The following is an 18,559-nucleotide window of genomic DNA, read 5'->3' as shown; positions in this document are numbered from 1 at the left end:
TTACACATGTTATGTAAGTACTCTGCTATTGAATTACACCCCCTGTCTCTTGCTTTACCCACTTTGGCATGGATCAAACAGGTCTTATTCCACTCCTCATCTAATAATCCTGTGTCAAAGCTCCCTCCTCCCAACTCCCATCATATTAGGTTCAGGATTTTTGCATATGGATTTTTTGGGGACATAGGTATCCATCTGGTCTATAGCCAGCCCTCCCCACAGAGTGAGCCCATGAGAGTGTGCTCTGGAAAAGAATAGGATTTTCCAAACCGCAAAGATCACCCATTAAGAAGCAAAGAGCATATGCCATTTACAGGGAAATGGATGAACCTAGAACAAATCATGTTAAGTGAGATAATCCAAGCTCAGGGAGACAAACGGTGCATGTTTTCTCTCATATACGGGAGCTAGATCTAAAATACACCGGGACAGGATAAAGTATACAGGACTCTAGACATCACGCACGCAGTGAAACCAAAGGAGGACACTCTTAGGAGAGGAACACAAAGGCACAATGCCTATGAGCCTCTGATCACACGAAATAATATTTATCGAAATGAACTCCTTGCAATGGAAACCATGGATTTTTTTTCTTCGTTATTTTCATTATCTTTTCTTTTTTGTCTTATTTATCTGTGTTTGGGAGATAAGGTGAGGCACAGGAATAGAGGGACCAAAGGTGAACAAATGCAGCAGTGGTCCCTCACTGGACACTATGTTGAAAACGAACTCTACAACTTGTGGGCGGGAAACACTGGGAGAGAGCAAGGGAAGGAGTAATATTATCAAAAAAGAAATGTACTCACTACCTGACTTAAGTAACTGTAACACCTCTGAACATCACCTTTATAATAACAATACTTTAAAAAAAATAAGCAGAAAGCAGAACCCTGTGGAAGAGATGGTAAGCACGGGAAAGGTAGGAAGTGAGGCTGGAGGTAGCTCCAGCCAGAGAGCAGGATGAGGGAGATGAGTGAGGCCTGAGGGAGCAAGACTCCTGCACAGTACTGCAAAAGGGGAAAGACAGGGAGGGTCTGGAGAGTGGGCTGGTGGGCTCACCAATCCTGTACTCTCCAATGAGGAGGAGGAGGAGGAATGGAGGGGAAGAGGAGGAAGAAAAGGAGGAGAGAAGAAAAAAGAGGAGGAAGAGGAGGAAAAGGAGAAGAAAAAGAGGAAGAGAAAGCAGCAGCAGCTTCACACTGGTGACTCACACCTGTAATCCTAGCTACTTGAGAACTGAGGATCAAGATTTAAAGCCAGCTGGGCACAGGTGGCTCCTGCCTGGAATCCTAGTTACTTAAGAGGCTGAGGTCTGGGGCTGGGAAGGTGGCTCAGTGGTAGAGCGCTTGCCTTGTGTGTCAGAGGCCCTGGGTTCGATTCCTCAGCACCACATAAGCAAAAATAAAAAAAAATAAAAAATAAAAAAATAAAAAAAAAAAAAGAAAATCCCACCGTCCACTAGGCTGCCTTAATCGCCACCTTTTAAAAAAAAAAAAAAAAAAAAAAAAGAGGCTGAGGTCTGAGGATCACCGTTCAAAGCCAGCCTGGGCAGGAAAGTTCATGAGACTCTTATCTCCAATGAACCACCAGAAAATTGGAAGTGGAGCTGTGGCTCAAGTGGTAAAGTGCTTGCCTTGAGCTGAAGAGCTGAGGAACAATGCCCAGGTCCAGAGTTCAAGCCCCACAACCAAACCCCTCCCCGCCCCAAAAGATTTAAAACCAGCCTGACAGTGAAGTTTATGAGACTCTTGTCTCCAATGAACAACACCCCCCCCCAAAAAAAAAAAAAAGCCCAAAAGTGGAACTGTGGCTCAAGTGGTAGAGTGCTGGCCTTGTGTAAAAAAGCTGGGAGACAGCACCCAGGCCCTGAGTAGTTTAATCCCCAGTACTGGCATTTAAAAAAAAACACAAAAATATATTTGACAGATGTGATCGTCATGCGAGTTCCCTCACTGGAATTCATTACTCCTAATATGGGCCTTTCTCTAACTTGACTGAGTGACAAAAATCCCCTTTTTGACTTTAGAAAAGCAAGCCACATTTTTCAGTGCCCGAATTGCTTCCTCTTCTTTCTCTCTCTTCCCAGCTGGGGCCGTTCTGAGGCCCATTCCTCCCCCTTTCTGTGTTTGCTGAGTGAGAATAATGAACCAGCCCGCTGCCGGGCTAACGTGATGAGGATAAATAGGGTCCAGGCTTTAATAAAATGCAGGCTTGGCGAAATAAATAAATAAAATAAAATAAATGAAGGCTGGGAGGCCATTACACATTCTCTCCCGGATCTATCAGGATTGATATCTGTTTCCTCAGGCCAAGTAGACGATTCGGATCAGAGGGGGAGAAGGCGTAATAACAGTGTCCCCGAGTTGCCAGGACCTTTCAGTTCTACCTTCCCTCCCTTCCAACCTCTGTCAAAGGGTCCACCGGCTTTTTTGGATGCGTCTAATGATGGGGTACTCACTACCTCTCTGACTCTTCAATATTCCTAGATGGAGGTAAACTCTGATTTCTTGTAGAGACCATCATTGGAACAGGTCCTGTTGGGCTCTGAGTGAAAGACAACCCCCCCCCCCTTTTTTTTGGTCAATTGTGGGGCTTGAACTCAGAGCCTGGGTGCTGTCCCTGAGTTCTTTTGCTCAAGGCTAGTGCTCGACCACTTTGAGCCACAGCACCACTTCTGGTTTTTGAGTGGTTAATTGGAGATAAAAGTCTCATAGGGACTTTTCTGCCCAGGGGGATTTGAACTGTGATCCTCAAATCTTATCCTTCTGAGTAGCCAGGATTATAGACGAGAGACACCAGCACCTGGCAAATAGACCTCTCTTACATATAAATCTCTTCTGCCACTTGAAGACAACACAGATAGCCCCATATATCTTGCTTTGTTTTTTTTCTCACTCCCCCCTCCCCTCCCTCTCCTTCTCTCATGCCAGTACTAGGGCTTAAATTCTGGGCCTCCTTGCTCTTGCTTAGCTTTTTTGCTCAAGGCTGGCACTCTACCACCACAATTCCACTTCAGCTGTGTGTGTGTGTGTGTGTGTGTGTGTGTGTGTGTTAATTGGAGATAAGAGTCTCACAGATTTGTCTTCCCTGGGCTGACTTTGATCTCAGCCTCCTCAGTAGCCAGGATTATTGATTTGAGCCACCTTTGCTCCGTTCCCAGCCTTTTCAAGGACTATATGAGTCCTGCAATATCTTTGGATACATCCTTCCTGAATCATCCAGAGTGGTTTGCTCTGGTTCTGAGCACACAGAGCATACCAGAGCACAGATCCCCCCACCACCTTCCTCTTCCTCTTCCTGGAAGTCATGCCTCTACCAATGTTGCCATCACCCATCTGTGATACACGAAGCCTACAGGTCCACAGAAACCCTCACGTTTTAGGAGCAGAGACCCATTGCCCTGTGCAAAGAATTCCTGGGAAAAGAGACTGCATGCCCTTAGAGTGTGCATTTATTACCTGCTCAGTGGAAAGCAGCCTCTGATTTCTCCTCCCTCCTCAGGCACCATCTTTAATGCATGAGAACGAGCCCCTTTCAAGTGCTGGAAATGCGCTGGTTCCCTTGACAGGAGAGACTGTGATGAAAGATGTTGGATGAAATCCTGCCACTTCTCCTTCTCCACCTACCCATTTCCTCAAGCTCACCCGGCCGCCAGGTTGAGACACATCCTCCACTCAGCCCTGACCACCATGGAGGCATCTGCGTGTGAACTTGGAGAGGACAGTCTTCCATCATTTCCTTTTTCATCCTCTCGAGGATCCGTCTTAATAATCTTCTTCCAGCTGGCACTGATGGCTCATGCCCGTCATCCTAGCTACTCAAGAGGCTGCCTAGTAAAAAAGAGACCCTTGTTGTAAGGGGAGGTGTGCACCATTTCCCCGTCAGCCAGGCTGAAGAGGACTTGGTTGCCCTTCCCAGGTGTTCAGCCCAAGTAAAACCTGCTGGGTTGTTGACTTCACCTTTTTGCTCTTTCTCTTTTCTCACACCTGGCCCACCAGCATTGGTATCACCTGGATGAGTTAGAAATGCTGGATCTTAAATGTAACATTGGAGATGATCAGATAACCATTTTTCTTATCCTTCCTTCCTTCCTTCCTTCCTTCCTTCCTTCCTTCCTTCCTTCCTTCCTTCCTCTTTCTTTCTCTCTCTCTCTCTGTCTCTCTCTTTCTTTCTTTTTTCTTTTGTCGGTCATGGGGCTTGAACTCTGGGCCTTGGTGCTGTCCCTCAGCTCTTCAGCTCAAGGCTAGTGGTCTACCACTTGAGCCACAGTGCCACTTCCGGTTTTCTGGTGGTTTATTGGAGATAAGAATCTCATGGACTTTCCTGCCCAGGCTGGCTTTGAACCGAGAGCCTCAGTTTCAGCCTCCTGAGTAGCTAGGATTACAGGCATGAGCCACCAGTGCCTGGCTACAGATAACCATTTCTAACTCAGCCTAATTAGATGAATCAGGGCCGGCCTCCACCCCCAGAGCTCTGTGTACAAGGATGAGCTGGAAGGCCCACCTTAGGCTGCCAGTAGGCTGTTCCCGAAGGCTCTAGAGGCTGAGCCAAATGGCCATTTAGCTTAGGTGGGAGGGTAGGCTTCAGGCTCCATCATCAATCCAGGACTGTTGGGCTAACACCACAGGTAGCCTGACTTACAGAGGCTTCCTTGGGACCTAGGCTGCAGGATGGGGCACCCATGTTTGGTGCTCAAGGGACATGCAGTTGTTTTCTGGATCTGAGGAGCGGTGTTGGCTGTTAGAGCTAGTTACCTCATTGCCATATTCCCTGACTTGCTCACTATCTGCTAAAGGGATGTGTCTCAGTGGTGGAGAGCTTGCCTGGAATGTGCAAGGCCCCATTCAATCCCAGCTCCTCCCATCCCCCCAAAAAGATGGGAGGGGTGTCAGGAAGTACAAGAAGAAGGAATGAAAACTTGATATCTGTGGCACCCTTGAGTGGCTCTTAAAAAAACAGGGGCAGACTGAGAAAAAGGCAGTCTGGAAGAGACACTCACTGCATGGCTCTGTTTGTATAACTCGTGTTTTATTGTGCACAGCTGTAGCAGGCCTTGAACTCAGGGCTTCATGTTCTTGCTTGAAGGTTTCACTCAAGACCTGAAGATTTACCACTTGAGCCATGTCTCCATTTCTGGCTTTTTGGTGATCCATTGGAGATAGGAGTCTTACAGGCTTTCCTGATGGGGCTGGTTTCAAACTGTGAACCTCAGATCTCAGCCTCCTGAGAAGCTGGGACTACAGGTACCTACCTTTGTGTAAGTCTTGAAAGGATACAATGATAGAAATGACAACTGGATGAGTTGCATGCCAGGATCATGGATTGGGTCCCAGGGGTGCGGGAGTGACTAGAAGGGGAAAGTCTTTGTGGTGACCATAGGGTGGCTGTGCTGGTGTTGACACAGCTGAACACAGTTGTACCAACGTGGACTTCCTGGGCTAAACTTACGTAAGGCGTCACCGGTTGGGATGAGGCCTGGTGGAGGGGACACAGAACCTCGTTGGACTGCCTGCCGCTTCCTGCCAATCTGCAATTGTTTCACAACACAAAGTGAAAGAAAAAACCAAAACCCTGAATAATGGACAGGAGATGGCAGGGGTCTAGTGAGAAGCAATCTTCGGACCATAATAGCCGTCAAGCCTTGTTGCAAGGTTTGGTTTGGTTTCTTGCCAGGAGCCAGCTTTTCTGAGTTGTCCTTAGAGGTTCCCCTCCCCTCCCCTGCCCAGTTATTTTTTGCTTTTCTTGGTGGTACGAGGAATTGAACTCAGGATCTCACACTCGCTGGGCAGGTATGCGACCACTTGAGCTCGGCTCCTCACCCCTTTTGTATCAGTGCTTTTCTTTTCCTTTTCTTTTTTTTTTTTTGTCGGTCGTGGGGCTTGAACTCTGGGCTCGGGCACTATCCCTCAGCTCTTCAGCTCAAGGAGAGCGCTCTACCACTTGAGCCACAGCGCCACTTCCAGTTTTCTGATGGTTTATTGGAGATAAGAGTCTCACAGACTTTCCTGCCTGGGCTGGCTTTGAACCACAATCCTCAGATCTCAGCCTCCTGAGTAGCTAGGATTAGAGGTGTGAGCCATCTGTGCCTGGCTTGTCTCAGTGATTTTCAAGGTAGGGTCTTGCATTCTGCCAGGGCTGGCCTGGGCTATGACACTCATGGATTTGCCTGGGGATGTCAGGCATGAACCATGATGCCCAGCCAGCATGCTTTCTCCATTATTGAGAGGGCAAGTGTGTGATATCAAGCACAGCCACTGAGTCAGATGGAGTGTTAATGAATTTTTATCCCTGGGTCGGCCTTGACCCTTGGCCTCTCTAGCTCTACCTCTCAAGTAGCCAGGGATTACAAGTTTGTGCCACTGCATCTGGCTAGGTGCTTTGTTCCCTAAGGGCCTTGCCTTCCTGGATGCAAACCAGAATGTTTTTTGTTTTTTTTAATCACACTGCATGGCATGACTATAACACCCCAATATCCACAGGTAGTAGTAACACGAGCGTGGTATGTCCCTGGTGGAGAAGGCCCCTCATTTCAGAGCTGAGGAAACAGATGCAGGATGCATAAGAGGCTGACCAAAGTCACCAAGCAGCGGATGACAGAAGCAGGCCCAGGGATGAGGGGTGGTACCTTACCCTGGGCCCCCTCCATCACACATCACACCAACCAACCTCCTCCCCGCAGCTCTTCATCCTGAGGTCTGGGGCCAGCATGGTAATTCAGAACTCCCTCAGAAGCTCAGCTCTGCAAAGCAACAGCCAGAGAACACAGAGATCAAGATCAGGGCGTCTCTTTTAATTGCCTATTCATGCAGACAGATTGTCTTTTCATATTGGGAGCTAAACTTGGAGATGTGTCCTTTCTCAGGGCCCTGGTTCCCTGCCCGCCTCATCAGCCATGTGAGCTCAAGTGCACAGTGATTGTGACTTCTATTTTTTCCTCCCAAGCAGGAAGTTCAAAATCTGCTGGGTTATATTTAAATGAGGGTGAATGAAATAAATAGGATCCTACCAGCCACCACCGGGGGCTGCCTGCTCTGAAGGCCCATGCTGCTGTAGTCAAGGCCTTGGCCGGGAGGGAGGGAGGTGACATTAAATTTCATCACAGGAAGGGTTCTCCATGCAGGTTTGGGGGGTTGAGTCGCTGTCCACATGGCGGCAAAAGACGTGTGAGCACCAGGCTGGGGCCTGAGACTAAGGACATTCCTTGGGATTCTTAAGTCAACAGAGCCAAACATTCCTGAGTTTATCTGACTCATAGGAAAACAGCAGAACTTGATTTTCAGAGATTTTTTTTTTTGGTGGTCCTTGGGGCTTGAACTCAGGTCCTGGGTGCTGTTCCTGAGCTTTTTTTTTTCTTCCCTTAAGGCTGGTGCTGTACCACTTGAGTCATAGATTCAATTCAGGTTTTTTTTTTTGGTGGTTTATTGGAGATGAGTCTCGTGGACTTTCCAGCCTTGGTTGGCTTCAAACTGAGATCTTCAGATTTCAACCTCCTGAATAGCTAAAATTACAGGCATGAGCCACCAGTGCCCAGAAAACTTTCTTTCTTTCTTTTCTTTCTTTTTTTTTTTTTGTTGGTTGTAGGGCTTGAACTCTGGGCCTTGGTGCTGTCCCTGTGCTCTTCAGCTCAAGGCAAGTACTCTATTGCTTGAGCCACAGTGCCACTTCCGGTTTTCTACTGATTTATTGGAGATAAGAGTCTCATGGACTTTCCTGCCTAGGATGACTTTGAACTGAGATCCTCAGTTTTCTTTTCTTTTTTTTTTTTTTTTATTTTGGTCCAGTCATGAGGCCTGAACTCTGGGCCTGGGCACTGGCACTGTCCCTCAGCTCTTCAGCTCAAGGCTAGCGCTCTACCACTTGAGCCACAGCGCCACTTCCAGCTTTTTTCTTTTTGCTTATGTGGTGCTGAGGAATTGAACCCAGGGCCTCAGGCATGCAAGGCAAGTGCTCTACCACTGAGCCACCTTCCCAGCCCGAACTGAGATCCTCAGATCTCAGCCTCCTGAGTAGCTAGGATTACAGGCGTGAGCCACTAGCACCTGGCTCCAGCAAACTTTCATAGATTTTTTAAAAAAGATTTTGCTTCACTGAACTGGGAACAAAAATTGCAAATGAGCTCAGTTTCAAGGCAAGACTTCCCCACATCCTCTTGGGCTAAGTTTGTAAAGACCTGGAGAATCACAAACCATCATGGATATTGCTATTGTAGAAAGTTCTAGAAACAAAGGGCAAACTCATTAACCTTCCTTTTCTTGTATGAATTGTCAATTTCTCCTTCTATTGTTTAGTCTTAGAAGCTCGGAAATGCCTTCTTTTTGCTATTAACAGTTGCAGGGACCATACCAAATGCCTCCTTTAATTCTTCTGACAACCCTACTAGCCCACTAATAAGCTCAAGTTTTCAAATGAGGGAACCAGATGGGTTGTCGAATGTCTCAAAATTAGTCAGGGGCAGAACTGGGTGGAGAAAGGGGGTGGGGGGGGTCTCAGAGGCTTGAGGATGGAGACCAGGGGACAGGGCTGCCAGATGTGTGTGTGCGTGTTTGTGCGTGCGTGCACGTGCAGTTGGTGGGGGGGGGGCGCTGATCAGAAGAGGAGTTAGGCAAATACTTGTGTGTCCTTTATTGGTGACTCAAAGTGACAAGTGCCCATGTGGGTGGAGAAGATGGGCACCAAACTCAGAAGAGGGAGGCCCCAGGGCCGGTGGGATTTCCTCCAGAACCCATTAGCCACACAGCCTGGGGCGAGGGGGTCTGCTCTGATACAAGGGTTTATTTATTTTTTTGGGTCCGGTCGTGGGACCTGAACTCTGGGACTGGGCGCTGTCCCTCAGCTCTCCAGCTCAAGGCTAGCGCTCTACCACTTGAGCCACAGCGCCACTTCCAGCTTTTCTGTTTATGTGGTGCTGAGGAATCGAACCCAGGGCCTCATGCATGCAAGGCAAGGGCTCTACCATTAAGCCACCTTCCCAGCCCCGGTACAAGGGTTTTGACAACACCCGGCTCTACCCCAGCTGGAGGAACACTTTTTGCCTGGGGCTTTACATTTAAAAAAAAAAAAGCAGTGTGAGATTCAAAAAGCAGAATCACAAATAGAGAAAACCCAGAATCCCAGAATCTCAGGGTTCCCCCATTTCCACTTAGCACGTATGGCTGTGCGTCCTTCTTGCTGCTGCTCATGCCTCTGACATGGGGTATATCACCTGCTCTCCATGGTGGAGGATTCTCTCCCGAGAATCAGGTAGGTTATTTGAAGATGGATGACCTTGGAGGAGGGCCCCAAAGCCAAGTGGGAGCCTTTGGGTTAAATCCCCAAACTCAATCCTTCCAGGGGGAGGGGGAGGGAAGCGGAGTACCTCCCCACCCCCCAGATGCGAAGGGCTCTGTGGGGGCCTGGCTGACAAAGCTGCCGGGTGAGCCAAATACATGGTAGATCAACTTCCTAAGAAGCATGACTCAAATGGCTCACTTTCCCCAAGGCTATGCTGCGGGGGTACATTGTCAGAAATAAATGGCGCCTCTATTCTCCAGGACCCACTCAGGGTGCTGGCCTCTGGCTCTAGGTTGTTTCTGTTGCTTCTTGAAGAAGAAATTGGCCAGGACTGCTAGGTGGGGTGTGAGGTCATTCTGGGAGGTGGGTAAGGTCAGTTCTTTGTCCATCATCACTGGTCCAGATGCCCTCCTTCCCCAAGTTCTCCTCTCTGAAGTAAACAGGCTTTTGTCTTGCTTCTAGTAGGCTTTGAGGATTAGGGGTATTCATCTGTACATTGGCCTGGGTTGATTTTGGGCCAGGGAAGGAATCAGAACAAACCAACTAGGGCCTAGAAAGGGGAGTTAGACCCAATGACCTCAGTGATGACGGCAGCTAAGCATAGGCTACTGCCCCTCCCTGGACCCTCAAAACCCTATTGCAGAATGCTGTCAACATCCAGTAGCCTCCATGTTGCTCTTTGTGGGGACACACCATTTGCGATGACTTGTCTGTCTTCATCTCCCACCTACTCCCCCAAAGCATCATCAATGCACTCAAGGGCACCTTTTTGCCTTGCAGATGAGGTTCCCCACAGCAGGTAACAGGTACTGCTGCAGCAGCCCAGGTGGTTGCACCGATGGTGACGTACCCCCAGTGCGTCACCCAGCAGTGTGTACAGGCCCCCGGGCCTCGTCATTCCCATCCACTGCCAGCCACACGAGCTTCTGCCTTCTGTCTAGTGTGTTCATTCTATAGGGCCACACTTTTCCTTTTCTTCCTTCCTTCCTTCCTTTCTTCCTTCTCTTCCTGCCTCTTTCCCCTCTTCCTTCCTTCCTTCCTTCCCTCTCTCTCTCTCTCTCCTTCTTCTCTTTCTTTTTTCATGCCAGTACTGAAGCTTAAACTTAGGGTCTCATACTTTCACTTGGCTTTTTCCACTCAAGGCTGGTGCCCTACCAGTTGAGCAACACCTCCAATTCCTGCTTTTTGCTGGTTAATTGGAGATGAGTCTCCTAGACTTTCTTGCCCAGGCTGGTTTTGAACCAATATTTTCACATTTCAGCCTCCTGAGTAGCTAGGATTACAGGCATGAGCCACTAGCAGCCAGTTTCTTCACAGAAGGGCATGTTCAGGTCTTAGATCTTCACCGCAAATCACATCATCACCATAACATTTGGGAAAATTATTTCTTTTAATGACAGAGAAAGCACACCAAACTGTAACAGGCCCCAGTGGGAGTTGCCAACGCACAGATCAAATGACTAGAGGCCCCAAGCTAGCATTAGACATTCACAGAGAAGTCAGCTGAGGTTGGGTGTGTGTGGGGGGGGAGGGAGACATCCGATCACACAGAGTCTCTGAAGACACAGGCATCGGCACGCCGCACGCTGTGTGTCTGTAACTTGGCCTCCTCCGGCAATTGCAGCCTTCCTCTTTGGGTGGTGGGCTGGGGAGAGGTGTGCAGATGCCCATGTAGAAGAAGCCGCGTGGATCCCCATCTCAGAGGAGCCTCCAGACTCTGCAGACAGATGTGGCCTCATCTGTGAACTAGGGCTTGACACCAGTCCTTCCGGCAGGAGCTCAAGGAGTCGACAGGATAGTCTCAACTCCTTTAGAATCTAGGGTCTGGTACAACTTCCCAAAGGCATGCTAGGAAATAGGTTTACCAACCAAGCCTTATCTTCCCACAGAGTGAAAGTCTTTCTCCAGCTTTTCACAGACTGTATCTAGGTTTCAAATGAAAAGGCAGGAAGGAAAAAAAGAAAAAAAAAAGGCTGCCAACTCAAAAGTTATTTGGAATATTGTGGCACTTCACCAATCTCTTTTGCTTATATATATAATATATAATATATAATATATGGCAGAGCAAAGAGAACCCTGTCAATAAAAGCTTTCATTATAGATAACCCTGTGCTGTACACCTCGGAATACACAAAGTCTCCTTTCTATCATACATATTTTGCTTTAAAAATATTCTAACGCAGTCATCTTCTCTGGCTAGTAACAAATTATTCACATCTTCTGAGAATACTGAGAAAACTCTGGGATTAATAGGAAATTCTCTGACGTGCTTTCCCCTCCCTCTCCCTCCCCCCGCTCCCCAAATCCTCTTTGAACACATTCTGTAAAAGCATCCCAAAGTCATTCCTAATTAGGAAAAGAACAAGAATAGATTTGTTTTTCCCAAATGCACCTTTACCAAGAAGTGATAGAACATTTGGATCTTGGCAAAAGAATTAAAAAAAAAAAATGAAGCACAAACTTAACAATCGTCCAAGTTCGGCCCCATGCAAATGTGTTTGATTATTATTCGGGGTGCTTTCTTCACACCCTAAAGAGCATGCAAATCATTTTCAACTATTGGATTAGAGATAATTATTGGCAGTGCACCTCTTTTGTATAACTGTGATCGCTAAGGCAGGATTATTTCATCTTGAATATCAGCAGGAATTCATCGGACGTATGGTCTACAGAGATGGACTTGTGACTTTACGGTTTAAAAAAAAACAAACAGAAAATAACCTCAAAAACACAGATCTCTAAACACAATTCAGTTGAAAATGAACCATTAAGCTTTTAGAAATACATTGTAGACTATAAGACTGCCCTGTGTCTTTGTTGTTGTTCTATTACGAATATTTTAAAAAGTTCCCACCCCTAAAAATTGGCCAAATGATCTCCACAGGTAAGCGCCTTGCCAATTAACTATCAGGGCTGACACCTACACAGAGGTAGCCACCAAACCAGTCACGGGTACTGGGACTCTCTTCAGGGTCCTAAGTCTGCAACAGTCACCAGGAACCTGAGGACTTTTGGGCCTTGGTCCACCCACTTGATGGTGGGTCGGGCAGAGTGTGTCTCTGGCGCCTAGATGCTTTCAATTGGAGTTGTTTTGGCTATCCAGTGTTGACTTCAAGCTCTGGAGTCAAGTTTCTGCAGACACAATGTCCCTGACCTTCCACAGGAGCCCCTGGGAGCCGAGTTTGCTGATCCGAGAGCTGCTGAGGCAGTAGATGCAGCTCCTTGGCCCAGCTCCCGAAACAGATGCCAAGGAGGGATTTCCATTGGTGTGGAGAATGGGACGTTCCCAGGAAGCATCCGCCATGCTGGAGGCCTCATACCACGGAGCCTTTGGAGGAGGACAGGTGGATGGACTGAATCCTGATGGCCAACGTCCTCTGCAAGTCCTGGAGCACGTCCTGGCCCGTCCCTTCTCCGTTTTTGTCATAGAGGAGCTGCTTGAACGCTTCGTTTTCGATGAGGACCATCATGTTTTTGAGGAAGTAACCTTCACAGTATGCAGAGAGCTCAGTGACTCCGAGGAACTGTGGAGGGGAGGGGATGGTTATGCTTCTGAGGTAATGATGGGGGGGGCAGGATGGACACACAGGAGACACTGATTCCCCACCCATCGCAGTCCCCTCCCTCAGTCTCCCAGGTATGGCTTTGAAGCTTCCCCACCTAAGGGCTGACATCCATGCTTCCATGTCTTTGGCCTCGGGTAAGTCAGCTTGCGTCTCTGAACCTCAGTTTCCCACGCTGCAGAATGAGTGGGGTGGGCCTACCTTTTGGGCCTGAATGCACAGGAACTGTGTGGCCAATGAGAGGCCTAGGATGGGGAGGCTGTTAGCAGCATGTCCTATGGAGGCCCTAGTTTACACACAGGCCCTGGAGCTGGGAGGGATCTGAGCGATGCTTTCATTCCTTCCACAGGAACCCCGCTCTGCGAGTCACAGAGTTCAAGGCCCTCTTCTCTAGGTGGGGAAACTGAGGCTCGTAGCTGCCTGTCTCTGATTCTATGGACAGAGACTCCCCTCTATGACACATGACACGTGTGTTGTAGGTTAAGCGTCGCTCAGTACAAGTTAGCCTAAGTGAAGAGTAATGGGCATAATCATACTTACATTCATGATATTTGGTACTATTAATGGTGACTACATGCCAGCTATCTATCTACATGCTCATCTATCTCTACATGAATCATTCCTGAGCCAAATGGGTCTGGAGTTCTACAGACCTCTGGGTCAAATCTGGCCTACCACTTGTTTTTGTAAGTAAAGTTTTATTAGAACACAGCTGTGGTGTTTGCACATTATGCATGGCAGTCTCTTCACGATGGAGATAAGTAGGGCTAAAAGCAGCTCTAAGACCTGCAGAATGGAAAATAATATATATTTTTTTGCCACTTATAGGTTTGCTGATTCTTGTCTTAAAAGGTAATTTTTCTTTCAAAGGTAGAAACCAGGCCTTGCTAATTCCCCTCCCCTCCTTCTTTTTTCTTTTGGCTTTGACGGCACTACTGGGGTTTGAACTCAGGGCCTTCCACTTGCTAGACAAGCACTCCACTATTTGAGCCAGGAACTGACCCCCTCAACTCCCAGCCTGGTAGTTTCCTATTAGATTCTGATGAATACATCTTAGTAAATAACAGGAGGTTCATAAGTACTAGGGATCCCTGGTTCCCCAAATATATGTCCTCTTCATCCTGGGATACAGTTAAGCTTACTGAATTGGCTGGGATTCAATTAGATAAACCAGCTCATCCGTCTTTGTCAAGCAAAGAGACTCTGAAGAACCTTACAAGCTCCAGGTGCTCTTTATTTCAAGACCAAACAGTCCTATAATTTTGCTAGGAAGAAAAGACGGCTAAATTGTGGAGGGATGGGGTGAGTTTCATCTGTGTAAGACCCCTCAGCTGAGCTGTCTCATCGCTTAGATGAAGTACAGATCCTTGCTGACATTTGAAGCCAGGCCTATTAGCATGAAACTGCTTGCCTTTCCCAGAGTTCCAAACCAAAAGTTGGTTTCTTGTTTTATCACGTCTTTTACAAAACGAGTGTCAATCTGCCACACAATCTGCCAGCAACAGAGTCCTTGTAGCCTGCCATCTTCCATCCACCAGGAGGAGCAGCTCGCTGGAAGGCCAGATCTCACAGAGAACAGAGGTGAGCTGGGAGGCTGAGGCCGGTGTGTTAGTCCCAGGCCTGCAAGAAAGAGCCTGTATGGCTGTATCTCACATCTGCCTGCCTTCCCAGTGGGGCTTACGTTACACTGGGCTGTGTGAGCCCCACTGCGCTGCATTATTCAATCATGAGATGTGCTGCACTGCTAGGGAGCCTCAGGGGATTGAAGTGGGGCTCCCTGCCAAGGTGCCAGGCCTGGGAAAGCTACTTGTGGATGTTGGTTTCCTGGGAAAATGTGAGTGACTGTGGGCAAGGGAGGAGGCAGGCGGAGGAACACAGGTGAAGCAGGCTCTTTCTGGGCAGACTGAGGCTCTTCTGAAAAATGATTCGCTGAAGATTAAAAACAAAATCTTAGTCCGGTGAGGTGCTGCATGAAATCTCAGCGCTTGGGAGGCTGAGGCAGGAGGATCAAGAGGTGGAGGCCAGCCGGGGCTTGTTTGAAAACAGAAAGGCATGTGTCCTGAGAAACCAGATTCTGATATAATATTCACTAACCTGAGTGTGTGTGTGTGCACGCCCCTGTGATGTAGATTATACTTTTCATTCATGGCTAGCCAGTCAGAAAATCTTTTTTGAATACTGGGAGATTATTGGAAGTATTTCAAACATTTATTAGGCCCAAGAGTCAATACAGAGTTAAGAAGTTGTGTTTTCCAGGGTGAGAAATAAGCCTGCATATCTGGTATACACCCCAATAATGGGAAGGCAGGGACCCGAAGAACAGACATTTCGATCCTTGTTTATAGCAGTATTACTCACAGTGGCCAAAATGTGGAAGCAACTCAAGTCTCTACTAACAGATGACTGGATAAATAAAATGTCATTTACATATATACACATGCATGGAAAGAGGCCTGTTGTGGAATATTACTCGGCCTTAAAACAGACAAACATAACGCACACTACAGCGTGGATGAACCTCGAATATATGAGGCTGAGGGAACTATGCCAGTCATAAGAAGAACAAATTATGCATGAAATGCTTCCACTTCCAGGAGGCCTCTAGTGTAGTGATGGTCACACGCCATGTGCACTGTGCATACTGCCACTAAACTGTACACTTAAAAAGGGTTAAAGTGGTGAATTCTTTGCTGTGCATATTTTTCAATACTGAAAAATTCTCAGGATTAGCTATGTGACCTTAAGTAGGATACTTCGCCTCTCTGGGCCTCTGCCATCTTACTATGACATGAGACTACTGGTGGCATTTACCCAAAAGGTTGTAAGGATTTCAGATGGCGATACACAGGCTCTTACTTAGTGCCACACATTAAAAGGGCTCACTGAATGTTAAATCTTTTGGTTTTGTTTTTGGAGAAAGGGTCTTGGTATGTAGCTCAGGCAAGCCTCAAACTCTCTATGAGGCCCAGACTGGTCTTGAACTCACTACCTTACTCTCCTATCTTAGCCTCATGAGTGCTGAGATTACAGACATGCATCAATACAATGGCTTCTGAAGTTTTTCATCTTTGGTGCTGAGACTGGGTCTTGAACCCAGGGCCTGGATACTGTCCTTCAGTCAAGGCTGGTGCTCCACCACTTGAGCCACAGCTTCACTTCCAGCTTTTTTAGCTGGTTAACGGTAGATAAGAGTCTCACGGATTTCCCTGCCCAGGCTGATTTTTGAACTGAGATCCTGAGCCTCTTAAGTAGCAAAGATTACAGGCGTGAGCCACCAGCATCTGGCTGCGGATGCTGATTGTCTTCAGGCGAGAAATAAGAACAGATTTTTCCACAATGAGCGTGTTCCTCATGTCGGGTATTCCCGTGGTGCTGTGGGAGCAGGGGACAGGGACACTGCGCACCAGTTTATGCAAAGAGAGGAAAATTTGTTTAAAACAAATTCCTGTTCCATCGTTTCTTCCTAGCAACCTCTAATCCCTCTGGAGCTCAGCTCATGAAACAAAATGCAGTGGAACCCGGGAACGCTATCTGGCCGCCTCTCTGCTTCCTTGTCCCACCTGTGAACAAACCCAGTGCTGGAATCCATATGTACAGATGGGGCTGGGAGGTGGAGGGGTAGGGCGATGTCACCGGAGCATGTGCAACAAACACAGGTGTCTGGGCCCCCAGGAAATGCTGGGGACCCTGCCCAGGTCTGTAAAATGTCCCTTCTAGGCCATGCTGAGCCAGAGGAAGGCTCCACTGGGCATGGCAGATCTGACAGGTGCTGCTCTAACGTTGAGCTTCTGGGTCCCTACTTTGCCTGTATTCTGGAGGGAGAGATGGTTAGGGATTGTGGATCTGAGCAGACAGCAGACCTGGTAAAGAAAGCTTAAGCATGCATCCAGGCTGGGGACATGGAGTCTGTCCACCACTGCAGCACCTGCTAAGGGGGGGCCATTGTAAGGGGGGACTCACCTTGGCGTGGTTGTAAATGTCCACACAGTTGTCAGTGTTGATGCTCTTTGCACAGATAATCTCGCAGTGTCGCTGCAGGGCCTCTAGCTGGAAAAACTTGGCAGCAGACAGGAGCTAAAATCGTACAAAGCGCCCGTGAGAAGCAGGGAGGCTGAAGACAGGGGAGTAACAGGCACGGAGGAGCAGCGGTGAGAAAAATCGCTCTCCACTGAGCTGTGTGTGCAGTGAGGGTCAGAAAATGAAGTGCTCGAATCGAAATCACTGGGGTTTGAATTCAGGGCCTCAATACTCTCTAGGCAGGTGCTCTACCACTTGAGCCACGCCCACAGCTCCTTTTACGTTCTGAGTAGGGTCATGCTTTTATGTCTAGGCTGGCCTGGACTGTGATCCTCCTATTTATGCTTTCTGTCCAGCTGAGATGAACAGTGTGAATTACTGCTTTGCTCGTTAAGATGGAGGTCTCACAGACTTTTGCCAATGCTGGCTTTGAACCTCCTATTGCATAGCCAGTCTGACATGCTTGAGCCCTCTAGCCCTCTGGAGAAACCTGTTCTATTTGGGAGAATCAGGGAGTGAGGGAGGACCACCAGCTCAGAACCTCCACCCAAAGGCAACCAGGAGCAGGTCTTCCCCAAAGCTGCTGACGCAGCAGTTTATGGAGCTATCACTCATCCAATGGGAAGCCAGGAGAGCCAATGATGTGGTGAGCTCCTTACCTCCATGATCTCGTTGTTTTTAATGAGGAGCGACTCTGGGCCACCGTAGTAGAGATACTGCATGACCAGCTAGCAGGAAGAGAGATCACAGTGAGCAATGCTTGTCCCACAACCGTCTCAACTGTAGAACTTCACCCACTTCTGTATGGGGCCATTTCCTGTCAGTACCTCGACTCTGTTCCCTGGGGTTTCCAGCTCCCTCCCCCCCATCTCCAGGATGGGTTTCTCCATGCATGGACGCTGGCTCTGGGATATCTGTGTGCCTCCAGCCCCACCTGACCTTGCAGGTGACATGGCCTCAGCCCCCTAAACCCATGGGACGCTGCCCTGGGAACACAACCCGCTCTGACCTTTTCCAAACCAGCTCCTTATTACAACATGACTGGATCCCAGACAAAGCCATCGAGGGGCTTTTATGTGCACTGATGGTGGTGATGATGGCCCAAGCCAGGCTATCTTTTGAGCCAGGTGATCCTGGATGTCCAAACCCTGGTCCAACTGCTAGAGTTTTCCCAGTGGGTGTCCCTTGAAGGGAGTGTGGCTAGTGGATGTGTCTGAATTCCACGTCACCACATCCCCATGACAACCAAGTGTTCGTTTTTGTGCACAGACTGTCTGGTTTGCTCCAGTCTCTTCTACTCCCCTTTGTCTTCCTCTTGTATGCTTGATAAAACTGGCTTGGCCCTGCTTGGCTCCAGGGCAGCTGTGTTGGACAAATCTGTGCACTGGTTATACCCTGGGTTTGAGTGCTCATAAACCAGGAGGTAGCCCGTGCTGCTGTGACCAACATAGACAACCTTGACCCTTTAGGTTCCTTGCTATGAACTCGGGCGACCTGCCTGACTGTCTGTTGTAGCTCTGCCACTGAGAAGCTGGATGACCTGAATAAAGTCAGACACAGTGTGCCTCAGTTTCCCTGTGTTTAAAGTGGGGATGGGACTCCCTTCCTCATGGGGTTATGGTGAGGACCAGTGGGCCTAGCACAGGCCAGTGCCTAATCCATGCCTGCTTTTCTCCAGGCCCCAGGAGGCGCTTTCCAATGGCTTTGAA

At 48.3% G+C, this 18,559-nt stretch overlaps 1 protein-coding gene across 1 annotated transcript in view; it reads right to left on the bottom strand.

Moving 5' to 3' along the window:
* Nucleotides 1-12,083: 12,083 nt before the first annotated feature.
* The window catches only part of Btbd11 (BTB domain containing 11), a 226,066-nt gene continuing 219,590 nt past the window's right edge, over nt 12,084-18,559 (bottom strand). Inside the window, exons 15-17 of the mRNA XM_042693126.1 lie at nt 17,510-17,578; nt 16,794-16,907; nt 12,084-12,794 (exon numbers count right to left, since the gene is read on the bottom strand). Of these exons, the coding sequence (XP_042549060.1) occupies nt 12,585-12,794; nt 16,794-16,907; nt 17,510-17,578 (393 nt within the window). The 3' untranslated portion in view covers nt 12,084-12,584. The remainder of the gene's footprint in view (nt 12,795-16,793; nt 16,908-17,509; nt 17,579-18,559) is intronic.

This window comes from Dipodomys spectabilis, unplaced genomic scaffold (assembly GCF_019054845.1).
Source record: "Dipodomys spectabilis isolate Male_0828 unplaced genomic scaffold, ASM1905484v1 ptg000163l, whole genome shotgun sequence".
NCBI lineage: Eukaryota > Metazoa > Chordata > Mammalia > Rodentia > Heteromyidae > Dipodomys > Dipodomys spectabilis.
This window is presented reverse-complemented; position numbering and strand designations above follow the sequence as displayed.